The sequence below is a fragment of the Hemicordylus capensis genome, chromosome 5 (assembly GCF_027244095.1).
Source record: "Hemicordylus capensis ecotype Gifberg chromosome 5, rHemCap1.1.pri, whole genome shotgun sequence".
NCBI lineage: Eukaryota > Metazoa > Chordata > Lepidosauria > Squamata > Cordylidae > Hemicordylus > Hemicordylus capensis.
Window position 1 is genome coordinate 201,761,688 of NC_069661.1, and position 12,180 is coordinate 201,773,867.

Below are 12,180 nucleotides of genomic sequence, written 5' to 3' on the forward strand. Positions count from 1 at the left end.
TCAGGCCTGAACCAGTTCAAATTTGAACTGAACTGGGGGTGGGGGGACCAAACATGCCCAGTCTAGTTGGATCCAGTTTGGATTCAAACCGAACCAGGCAAACCGGTTTTGTGTACATACCTATTCAGGTGTCTGTACACATGAACATGTTTTTGTATGAATGACTGCACATGCATCCATTTTGAAAGTGAACCTGGCTACAGACCCCCTCAAATGCAGGGTACAGATAGAAACTATATTACTGTACATGCACTGAACAGAATAAATATGTGTATACACTGTACACAAATTGCACATGCACTGCACTTAATGTGTGGAAAGGGTTCAAGTCAAATGACCTAACGAAAACTTTATCCTAAACATTTCTATACACCTGCAAAACCACTGTATTATCACTCAATGCCAAGATAATGTAAAATTCAATATACTACCCTTTAATAAATATTAGCAGGGAGGTTCACATCAAAAGATACACAGCAATAAATATGGAATAAAAAACCAACATCAATGAAAAAAATAAATATTTCAAGTTGAAACGCCTGTGGGAAATGCATGCACACAGTATTTAGTATGCCTGAGCTCAAGCAGGATTGATTCTATAATTGGACACTCACCATCTTTGTGAATTCTTGTTGGCTCTAATACACCTATGCATGTTTGGATTTTTCTAATGGAGCAACCCAGCCACCTATTTTTGTCATCTCTAAAGATGGTGCAATTTGCTCTGTGTCTGTGTGCGTGTGTGAGACATGGAAATCAGAGCTTCAAAAAACAAACTGCCTGGCTATATAAGTATAGCACTGATCAAGGTATTTTAATGGCGCTTAAGTGTAGCGCTCTTTTCAAAGAGAGCTAAACTTGATATTTCTTACCTTCCAGCATGCAGCTCCCAGAATAAACCCAATAAAAAGAGACACCATGGAAGTCACTGCTATGCTGATTCCTTGTGCACTGGGGCTGCTGAGGAAGCTCAGGGCTTCTTCTGGAATTACAAACATTCTGTTTAAATGGTGATGCTTTAATCATCTTCAGTACTGCACTGTTAGTAAGAGGTTTGTTAGGTACCACATTCCATCGACCAGACATTGCAACTTACACCTTTAAAGTGGCTTGTTTATACTCGGGAAATGTTTGGCTGCCTTGTATTCACAGCTTTAATTGCACTAATTCTGGAAAGGCAAACATACTGGCAACTGCAGAATCACATTTTTGCCATCTGTAGAGCAACATTTATCAAGTTATTTTCTTCATTCCTCTTTTCTGCATGTTCAGCTAAGATCTCCATTCCCATTCACACCCAAAGGCTGTTTAGTAAAGCAGACCAGATTATTTGCTAGGAAATAGTCTCAGCAACCCTTAAGCCATTGAGCAGTATAAGCTCAACCCCAACATATTTTCTTCCCTCTAATGCAGCTCTGCTTGCAAATGTGCAGCACTTTTCACCATTGGGCCAAAGAGTCCACAATACCTAATTTCCAAACCATACTTATAACAATCTGGCAGTAGTAACCCATATAAAAGTTTTATTGCTCAGTAAGAAAGCATGGAATTAAAAGAACCATTCAAATCAATAAACCAATGGAAAACTAATCCAGATTCCCATCATTCAAATGTCATCTTTGCTCATTACAATATGTCTCTTTTCACCAGCAGGAATGTGTGTGTTCCAGAGATTTATTGTTGATTTCCCTTTGTCAACCATTTACAAATATATTTTCTTATGCAATAGCAATGCATGCTTGTACCTGCAGCTCATCCATACTTCTGCTTCATTTTATAGCTTATAATGATATTAGTGGTATGTATCCACAACACTGTCTGACGTAATGCAACATTCATTGCCAACTTTACAAAGCAGAAATGTTTTTGATAGATGTGCCATGTTGCTCTCATCGGTGAGCTCTTGGAGACCTGCAGGAGCAGCCCAAGACATTTTGCTGCCTGAGGTGCAGGACAATGGGATGCCCCACCATCTGCAAGGGGGTGCTCAGCATCCTCAGGCCATGCTGCCAAACCAACTGTAGCAGCACATATGTGTTCTCAGACTGTCCGCCAAGCCAGGCAGTGGTGGCACAGGTTTTTCTAGCATTGGTGAAGAAAATTCTCCACATTGGTGGAGAAAAAGGGGAAAGAAAAGGGAAGCAGTGTTCCCTCTAAGGCGTGCGTGTGTTCACAAGTTTTTTTTATGTCTGCTCAGTTAATTTTAGATCCCGCTCAGGTTGAATTGGGAAGGCCCAACTCTGAACGCAGAGGCGCACACACTGCCTTGATACTGCCTCCCAGAACAAAACTCATTCCACAAACAGATGAAATACATTAGAGAGAACACTGAAGGGAAGGTGGGGGAAATGAACAGTGTGCCCCAATGGGGTGCGGAAGGGCAGTGGCAGCTACTGCCTGAGGCAACTGCCTCATTCTGCCTCATGGAAGGGCCTCCTTGTTGGAGATGCGACTCCATAAACTTCAACTCTCAACATCATTAATTGCTATTGACCACTGGGGACATTAGAAGTAACGGTAGAGAGTATAGGACTGTCCCCTTTTTCTCTCATATTTTCTGCCCTTCTGCTCGGTAGACTGATACTCTTAGGACATTCCCTTTTTCTGTGCTCTCTTTGTTATTTCTTCTACTATGAAGTAGCTAGTACAGGGTGCAGGCTTTCTATTTAAGTTTGTAACTTCTTAAAACAAATCTTTACTGGTTTTCTCCCTTAAGCAATCATCTCCAGATCTCCTCTGTGAGCTCTATTCTCATCTAACTGGGTTTCTCTGCTAAATAAGAGGTTGACTCCAGTTCTCCCCCACACACCCCTGTTGTCCTGAGTCTTAAAAATTACCAGGCCAAATTATCTCTGAGCACCAACATCTTCTATCATAACAGCAACAACTATTCACTCTATTCAAGCATACAGGTTATACAGGTGTCTGTACACATGTACATTTTTTTTTTTTACGGATGGCCACAAAAGTGTTCATTTTGAAAAGGAACCTCCAGCATAGGCATCTCAAATTCAGATCTAAAATTCATCTTCTGGTCCTGGTCCGACAGGAGTTCCTGTCATCACAAGCACTTGGGGGAAAAGGCACGCCTAGATGCTTGGTGTATGAATGCATGTGTGAGCCAGCCTACGTGCACAAATTTGAAAAAGAGCATAGCTGGGCTGATATCTTGGCAAGGTTCTCCATGCAGGAATTATGCAGGCAATTGCCAGGATCTGCAGGATTGTAACAGCTGTATGTATAAGTTCCCCATATGGCGATACCAGTTCATACCACTGGCACTACCACGCAATGAAAGCCCACCAGCAGGCAGAGACAGCATGAGGGTCAGCGACTGTCTCAACTCATCCTATTTGTTCATGTCACTGAACAGGCCAACAACCTACAAAAGTCTTGTACATTCTACAGGATTATTTTGCTGTAGACAAGCAGCTGATACACTCAAACCTAACCAAAGAAAGAGGGAAACCACTGGGGAAGAAAACAAGTTGCTGCGAAAAAGTGCCAGGATAATGTGCTACCAGATATTGGCCATTTCAGTTCCTTGCTGTAGCCTTGCAATTCATTGCTCATGAGATTTTATTTCCTACTTTACTGCGGCAAAAATCCTGCCTGCTCCAGTCCAAACCACATTTCAGGCTTCAGTGCAAACAGGGCTTGACACTGCTAATACACAGTTGATTATAAAGCTGTCTTAGATTCTATCTAAACCTTGTTTTTTAAATCAGGTTTCTAGCCAACATTGTTTGAACTTTTAAACCTTGCAGGTGTGCCAACCCTAAAAGGAAATTTTAGTCAAGCTTCATGCTTGGATAATTGGAAGGTGGTTATTTTACACCATGCTAGCCAACCAGAGTAGATAAAAGGTGAAGTTCTAAACACACACATACACACACACACACACCCCTAATGTGTTACTGTCTTATTGGCAGTACTGTAATTAACTATTATTTTTCTGCCAGATCAAAACAAATGAACAGCAATTCCCAACCTGTGGTACTCCAGAAGTTACTGAACTAGAACCCACCATTCCCAGCCACAATAAATTTCATTTATTTATTTATTGTTTGATTTATATACCACTTCTCATTAAAAACAGGAAGACTTGAGTTCAAATCCCCATTCAGCCATGAAGCTCACTGGGTGACTCCGGGCCAGGTGTGCATCTCTCAGCCTAATGTACAGTATCTCACAGGGCTGTTGTAAGGATAAACATAACCATGTACTCTGGGCTCCTTGGAGAAAGAGTGGGATATAAATGCAAAAATAAAATAAAATCTAAGCCATTGGCCATCACCACATCTAGTGGCAGTGAATTCCCTATATTAATTATGCACTGGGTGAATAAGTTCTCTCTTGTCTGTTCTCAGTCTCCTGCCAATCAATTTTGCCCCATTGTAGTATTATAAGAGGAGAAAAATCACTTTCTTCACACCATGCATTATTTTATAAACTTCCATCATGTGAGTCATGCCTTGCAATGCTCCATCTACCTAGCAGAGTGTTTGCACAGTTGCACAAAGTGCTATTTCACAAGGTGCTAGAAACGTACAGGCGCAGTTGCATGATAGAGGGTTAGTTTCAATGGCGTCCTGTGCAAGAGTGCCATTTCGCAACGGCACAAGTGCTCCACTGCAAGGCAGATGGAGCATTGCATGGTATGCAAGCCAGTGTTCTAGTAATCTCCCCACCCTCCCTACACTAACAAACCCCAAATGCTTTAGCCCTTCTTCACAAGGAAGATGCTTCAGCTTCTTGAACATTTGGGTGCTCTTCCTCCAAAATGCAAACATTTCAGAGCTCTCCCAGCTCTTGGGAAGTGCTCTGCTAGGCCTGAGGATGTGGTCTAACGGAGCACTTCTGTCGCACGGGGAAAGCTCCAAAATATTTTCACTCTTGTGCAAGAGCACCCACACTTCAGAAGTGCAGCGACTACTGTGGGGGCTCTGCTGCATGTGCACTGGTGTTCGAAGCACGCATGCAGAGTTAGGACGTCAGCCAGCACCTGCTGGTTCAGTGCTATCTAAATGTTCTCCCAGACAACAGGCTTTATCACGGGTTTACTGAGAGGCTTTACTGTGAGTTCAAAGTTGCCCCCCCCCAAACTGACGCAAGTGGGGTTTTTTTCCCCCTGGATATAAATCAGGCTACACCTTGATGCACAATAAAAAACCCAAATTGTGTGTCAAGTGCTCCCCGACAGCTGACAGGGGCTTTGGGGTTAATTTGGCCGAAATGTGAATGTACCCCCTTCATTCCAGAGAAGATGCAAACTAAAGGTTGGGTGTGGAAAAGAAGGGGGGGCACAACTCAGTGACAGCCCATGCACTGCATGAAGAAAGTCCCACATTCAATTTCTGTCATTTTGAGTTAAAGAGCTTGGCCTGGGACCTTGGAGAGTTGCTGCCAGACTATACTGGACTGAGTTTTCTAACTACAAATCTGCATCTATAGATCAAAGGAAGACTAAATACTCGATGGTATCAGATTCAAATTGCAAGCACACTGCCCAGTTATAATTTGGCAACCATCCTTAATGAACATAATGTAAAATGTCATTCATGCAGATTACAGTTATACATTTTTCATTCTCCCACTCTTATAAGAAACCAAAATACCACTGAACAAAGGTGAAGCGAGAGTTGTTTTTTTTGAGTATGGGATGTTACTCTGTGGAGCACCCTGAAAAGACAATTCTCCACAGAGGTTGGGACATACCCAGAATACAGGGCAAACCTTTTTGCTAACTGTGGAATATGTGACTATACGTATACAGAATAGCTGGCTCATTTGGCAATGTATATCTACAACTTATTTTGAAAATTAGAGCTTTTAAGAACTTTGGATTAATACTAGCACCACCATTTGCCAAAGCTTTGGGGTCCTTTAGTGCACAGTTCAACTCCAAAGAAGTATACTTAAAATCCCATTGAAGTTAGTGGGTCTAAAGTATTTCTCTGGGCTGTTAATTCTTCTATTGATTGCAAAGAAACCAAGATCCAAACAAGACATGCACTTAGTTCTGTGTCGTTTGCTCCCTACTTTCCTTTGTTTTACCAAATACTGTCACAGAGGTTGTAATGTAAACTAAAGTGGAAAGCTGGCAGGGCAAAGGGGCAATGAGGGGCTTCTTAGCTGTTGCCCTCTGTGCATCCCCCCCCCCGAAATTTCTCTACTCCTCATTTGTTTTTCACTTTGCAAGGGAAAATACGTGTAGTTTTTTCTCTGTTTTCCCAACAGAGAAGAGTCTCCAAACCCCCAGGAGCACGGTCACTGTTGAGCTTGGGCTGACTTGCAGGAGTGATGGAGGAGCCCAGCAATGCCAGCAGGAAAATGTCCTCCTTGGGAGCAGGAGGTCTCCTTGGGATAAACCCTAGAGCCAGTTTCAGCTGCTGCCACTAACAAGCTAGAGACCTCCTACCAGCGGGAGCCCTTAATCCCATGATGGCTGCTGGAACAGCAGCTCTGCTGGCTGCAAACTCCAACTTCTGTACTGTGAACCTTGTTCCCAGGACCTCAGCTAGCCTACGCTCCAGAACCATCCACTCTCCTGAACAGCACACACACACACACACACACCCATATAAAATCTCTAGGCAACTTACAACCTTAGATCATATAAAACAAATTAAAATATCCATCAATACAACTTAAACACATCATAGACTAAAAGCCTGGAAACAGGAATGTTTTCAAGAGTTGCTTAAAAACATCAGAGATGGAGAGCTTCTGAGAATACATTTCCTTCTGCATGAAGCAAGGTTGGTTAAGTAAAGAAAACCAAATACTACACAATACCACAATTGAATCTGATATCATGTGTGTCATCCAGGGATTTGCTCCAAATTAATTAACGGAAAGATCTTTATCTGCACGATTTCAATGCATCTCTCACCTGCACTATAATTTAGTCCTGTGATAATAAAAAAAATGGGCAGTAGAACAAGTATGCAGTATGTTGGAAAGTGCAAGCACACAAATCCTGGGTGCAAGCACACCAATTACTAACTTGATTACAGAGATTTCCCCGCACCCCCATTAATTGCGAACATCAAAGTTCTAGCCGAAAACATGTAGCCACAGAGTTCATAAGGATAGCTTCTTAAAGAATACTACCGCCAAAAGATTAGACAGTGTCAATTCATCTTAACAGTACGTTGAGCCTTTTACAAAATGCAGTCATTGATTCAGAGAATCAGAGAATGTGTCTTCTGACTACAAATATCAGACTTCTAAAGAAGAACAACAGACAGACAGAAAGGCACTCCACACGAGCAGTGTAGCGAGCCCGAAGGGGTTTGTCGAGGAGAGCAGGCTTGACCCGCTTTTCCTGCACATGAGCATCCAGTCATCCTTAGGCGGCCGGATTGGCCTACACACCATTACCGGCTCTGTCACGAGTACATGGGGCAGTCTGGGGAACCCCTGATTCCAGGAGGCTTGTTGTAGCCTCCTGGTCAGGGGTCTCCTCTTGTCGCTGTGGCACGGAGCTATGCTGTGGCAGCACACAATCACTGAAACAGGGTTGGCAGAGAGCACGTTCCACTAACCTCATTTAAGGGGAGGGGATTAATCGGGCTTACCGCCAGGAGCTGCACAATTCCCGGTGCTTAACACGCACACAGGAAACCTGGCTGGGCTTCCTTAGCCCCATTTCCTGCGTGCGTGATAATAGCCTCAGGGGCTATTCTTACGATCACAAAACACGGGCTGGGAAAATCCTAGCCCGATTTTTGTGATCGTTAGAACCACCGGGCTCGCAGCCAAGCCAGGTGGTTCTGGAGCGGCTAACCCACTCCTGTAGCCCACCTCTTAGTTTGCGGAGCGAGCTACTCACAAGTAGACCCCCGGCCAGGAGGCTTAAAAGCAGCCTCCCGGCTCGGGGGTCTCCCCAGTGAGTGCGGAGAGCTCCCCAGCTTTCTGCACTCGCGCAGGGCATACTGGGGCTTCCGGGGGCCACGCAGCCCCCGCTCCCCCTACCCCCGCTGTCTCGGAGCTGGCCATCATGTGGGCGGCTGATCCGGCCGCCCAGGGCTCCCTGCGCACTTGTCTGTGGGGAGAGCGGGCTTAGCCCGTTCTCCCCGCAGTTTTGACAAAACCGGGTCTCACGGATTGTGAGACCCGGCTCTCAGAATATCTTCTGTTGCAAAATGCTGCCCCCCCCAAGATGCACAAGTCACTGAGGCTATTCCCACGATCCACGAAAAGTGGGCTAAGGGAGATTAGTCTGCTTGCCGTGGATCGTGGGAACCACTGGGTTCGCAGGCAATCCCGGTGCTCCCAAGGTGGTTAGCCCGCCTAAAACACCCTCCCCTTAAATGAAATTAACTGAGTGAGCGCTCTGTTAACCTCTTTTCATTCCTTGTGTCACCACAGCACACGACGACACACGAGTAGACCACCGACTGGGGCTCGGGATCCACCTACTGGGCTCGGGGATCTCTCCAGGATACCCTGTGCACTTGCACAGGGCATCCTGGACCATTCAGGGGCTGCGTGGCCCCTGATCCCCACAGACCCCGTCAGCTCCATGACGGAGCTGGCAGCTGTGTGGGCAGCCAATCTGGCCACCCAGCTATGAGCGGCTGCTCGTCAAACCCCGCTCTCCCCGCAGACCCGGAAGAAGCTCTTCTCATGGATCGTGAGAAGAGCTTAACTATCTTTCTACTTTTCATGCATACTGCCAAACCTCAATAAGGGAAACAGTGCCTCTTCTCAAGAAAATGCAGAGTGCCCTTCCAAATCTCATTTTTCAACACACTTTGCAATAAGCAAGCTTCTGCCTTAGATGTTGATTTATGGAAGATTTTGACTGTTGTGCTCAGCTTGGCTCAGGGTCACATTCAACTGGTTAAATAGGTTTCTAGTTCTCCTTGCCCAGTTAGCAGGGGTGAAACCACCTTCAAAATAAAGGGCCCAATTTGAGGTCAAAGAGAATCACCCCCAATTTGATCCAAATCGATTCGGGTGATTTGAGCGCCATTTTGAGACCCATTTTTCCAGGGAGAGCTGGAAAAGGGGCCTCAAAATGGTGTTTTCCCCCCAGGGATAGCTGGTCTACCAATTGGGGTCAGCAGGTAGACCAGCTCTCCCTGGAAAAACAGTGCCATTTTGAGGCTCGTTTTCCCAGCTATCCCCAGAAAAATGTGCCTCAAAATGGCACGCGAATCACTCAAATTGATTTGGGTGATTCGGCAGTGATCTGTCAAGACAGTTGGCCAAACTTGCTATTTTTGACAAATCAATTCAATGAGTCTGTGATTCTATTTGCGCTCGAATCGAATCACAGAATCTGATTCATGCACACCTCTAGCTGCTACGGTAAGATGGGACTTTGCCCCAGTTAAAGGTGCTCCATTTCTGGGTAGCCCTGTTCCGGAGCAGTGGGATGGGAGTGGTTCCCAAGGCTCCATGCAAGCCATGCTACCCAGGTTTTCCCACTCCTGCCCTGCTGTAGCTACTTGTGAGAATAGCCTTCACATGTCCCATCCACCTGGAACCTTCCTTTACTGTACTGTATAACCCTGAAGGCCTCAGCTTTGGAACTGGCTCTCTGCCCTAAACGTGTGCACTTTATTACTACATAGGAGGAAAGGGAAAGTTTCTGGAAAGTGGGAAAGGAAAAAAACGTATCTTTCCCACTTTCTTCCCTCCTAAAGCTTGTAGTGCAGAGGTGGGGAGACTGAAAAAACTTTATTGCATGAATGATTCCCCCTTAATGATCACCTTCAAAACACTATGAAGCTATCTGGGGTTCAAGGCAGCCAATTTTCTCCCTATTCCATTGTCTAAGCGGCATGTTGAACATTTTGTGGCTCCTAGAGGCCAATGCGCACACACAGAGCCCTTTCTCACAATCTGTGAGAAGGGTTTGGTAGGTGGGGAGAAAGGTTTTGTTACCTTCCCTTCCCTGCAGACGAACTATAGAGGGTGCTGAGTGCGCGAATCACACACCCAGATGATCCTCCACTACCTCCGGCAGTGTGGATGGTTGGGGCCTGGAATGTGTTTTCCCTCCCCGCTGCTGCCAGAACTCCCACAATGCACTGTGAGAGTGTGTGGTGCATTGTGGGTATCCTCTGGTGCTGGCTGGTAGCCCTGTAGTCTGCAAGCATCCAGGACTTGCAGATGATCGAAAAAACAGGGCTAAGGGAGCGATTGCAGCTGCTTACCTCCCACTGCTTGTCACGAGCCATCAAGAGCAGGCTTGGCTGCCTTAGACTGTTCTTGGCTGCTCATGAGAACAGCCTCAATGTCTTTATTGGGCTGTTTTGGTCCCTTCCCTTTAGATTTAATTTACAAGCTAACATACATACAGCACTGGGGAGTCCCTCAAAAATGCAGAAACTATTGCCTTGTCTGTGGGTGGCAGTGTTTTTAGTGTATGTCCTATTCTGCTTCTCCAGCAGCATACCTCACCCAACTGGAGATTTCAAAGCACAGAAGGGTGTTTACCTTGGCTCGCTGCCATGGCCTCCCTTCAGCAGTGCTAGAAGGCCATTATAAAAGGACCGCATCTGCTGAGCAACTATGCCCCTGTGGCCTAGGGCAGATTGAAACTATTGAGCATGCTCTCCTCTACGGCTTGTTCTATAGAGACCTTCGTGCCTCCCTCATTCTTCCATTGCTAAGCAAGTATCCAGGCCGTTCGAGCCAATTTTATAGCTCCTTGCTGCTCTCTGACTCTAAGCCTGCCATCGCATATAGTGTTGCCAGGTACTTGCAGCTGCGATCAACATTCCTCAGTGGATGACAAGCAGTGAGCCCTATCAGCCTCAATCTGACTCTCAGTGACTCTGGGCAGGCCCTGCAATTGCTTACGTGCCTCCCTTTCACTGCTCCTTATAACCTTCAATCTGGCTGGGTTTTTTTCAGATTTACCACTCAGGTCATATATTTCTGTCCTCTCATGTCTTTTAACTCATGCATTTTTTATTACTTTTACTACCTTTTAGGTGCTTAGGCCCTCATGTTATTTACTATTTTTAGTATTTTTAGTCCTTTTAGTATAGGTAATCATTTTTTAATCTAATTTCACTTTTAACGTGGAATCACCCTTATACTTTTACATTGGCTTAGTATTTTTAGTCCTTTTAACAACAATATGTAGTATTTTAATCTCACTTTTAACATGTAACCATCCTTATACTTTATGCTGGTCTGCGACTGTAATAAAGATTGATTGATGGATAGGGTATGTCCTTTAGGCCTGAGTCTTGAAAGAAGCAATGAATCAGTGCCTGAAGATTGGTTGAGTGCACTGTAGTTTCTCAAGTCTGTGTTTCATCAGTTCCTTCAAACTATACAAGAATTTTAATAAGATAATGGGGGTGAAGCATTTAAAAGCATTATAGAAAGGTTAGGTATTATTCTTAACTTCTAAATGAAACAGAAATAATACCTAGAAATACTAGGTATTATTCTTAACTTCTTAAGTAAACAGATATTCTGCCTGTGGGCACACCCCATTCTATGTTTCAACTTTGAGCCATTCTATATATCACACAAAATGAAACTAATACTAATAAGGAAGAACTTCTCTTGTGACCTGTGCCCTACCCAAGAAATAATGTTCATTCTACACATTACTATGCAGTAACAACAGTACTGTATAATTGGTTTTCAGACAATTGCATTTCGGTGCTACTACTAATGCCATTTAACCAACTGATACTGATGATGCAGCTAAGCCACACAACGATGGCTACTTTAGTTTTTACTGCACAAAGATGAGATTAAGCATTCATACTTACTCTTGCTGGCATCACCAATGCTGTCATTCCTTAGGGTGCTGGCAGCAACGGGATGTAAAAAAAATGGCTTTGAGACGCTGATACTGGAATCTAAGACAGAAAGGATACATCAGTGGCCTGTAATTCAAGAGCAGATTATTTTGCTCTTGTTATGCCATTTAGTCAATGCAATAAATATGTTTACAATTAAGAATGATCAGAAGATGGCAACAAGGAGTGGTTAATTGAATTGTTATTCCATGATTGAATGAACTAAAGTGTTATTAAATTCTGAATGTTCCTCTCACAGCAGAAACTTGATTTCCCACATCCTGTGCTCTAAAAATACCCAACTTTATCCCCAGCCCACCTGCTTCATATCCCTATAATATAAATTGGCAGTTAATAGGGTAAGTTGTCAGAACTGAGCAGCTGGCTGTCATTCCTG

At 44.4% G+C, this 12,180-nt stretch overlaps 1 protein-coding gene across 3 annotated transcripts in view; it reads right to left on the reverse strand.

Moving 5' to 3' along the window:
* The window catches only part of KITLG (KIT ligand), a 120,557-nt gene that overhangs the window by 14,636 nt on the left and 93,741 nt on the right, over positions 1-12,180 (reverse strand). For all 3 annotated transcript variants that reach the window (XM_053257909.1, XM_053257908.1, XM_053257907.1), the window contains 2 exons: positions 11,754-11,843; positions 873-982 (listed from right to left, as the gene is read on the reverse strand). In XM_053257909.1, coding sequence (XP_053113884.1) covers positions 873-982; positions 11,754-11,843 — 200 coding nt within the window. The remainder of the gene's footprint in view (positions 1-872; positions 983-11,753; positions 11,844-12,180) is intronic.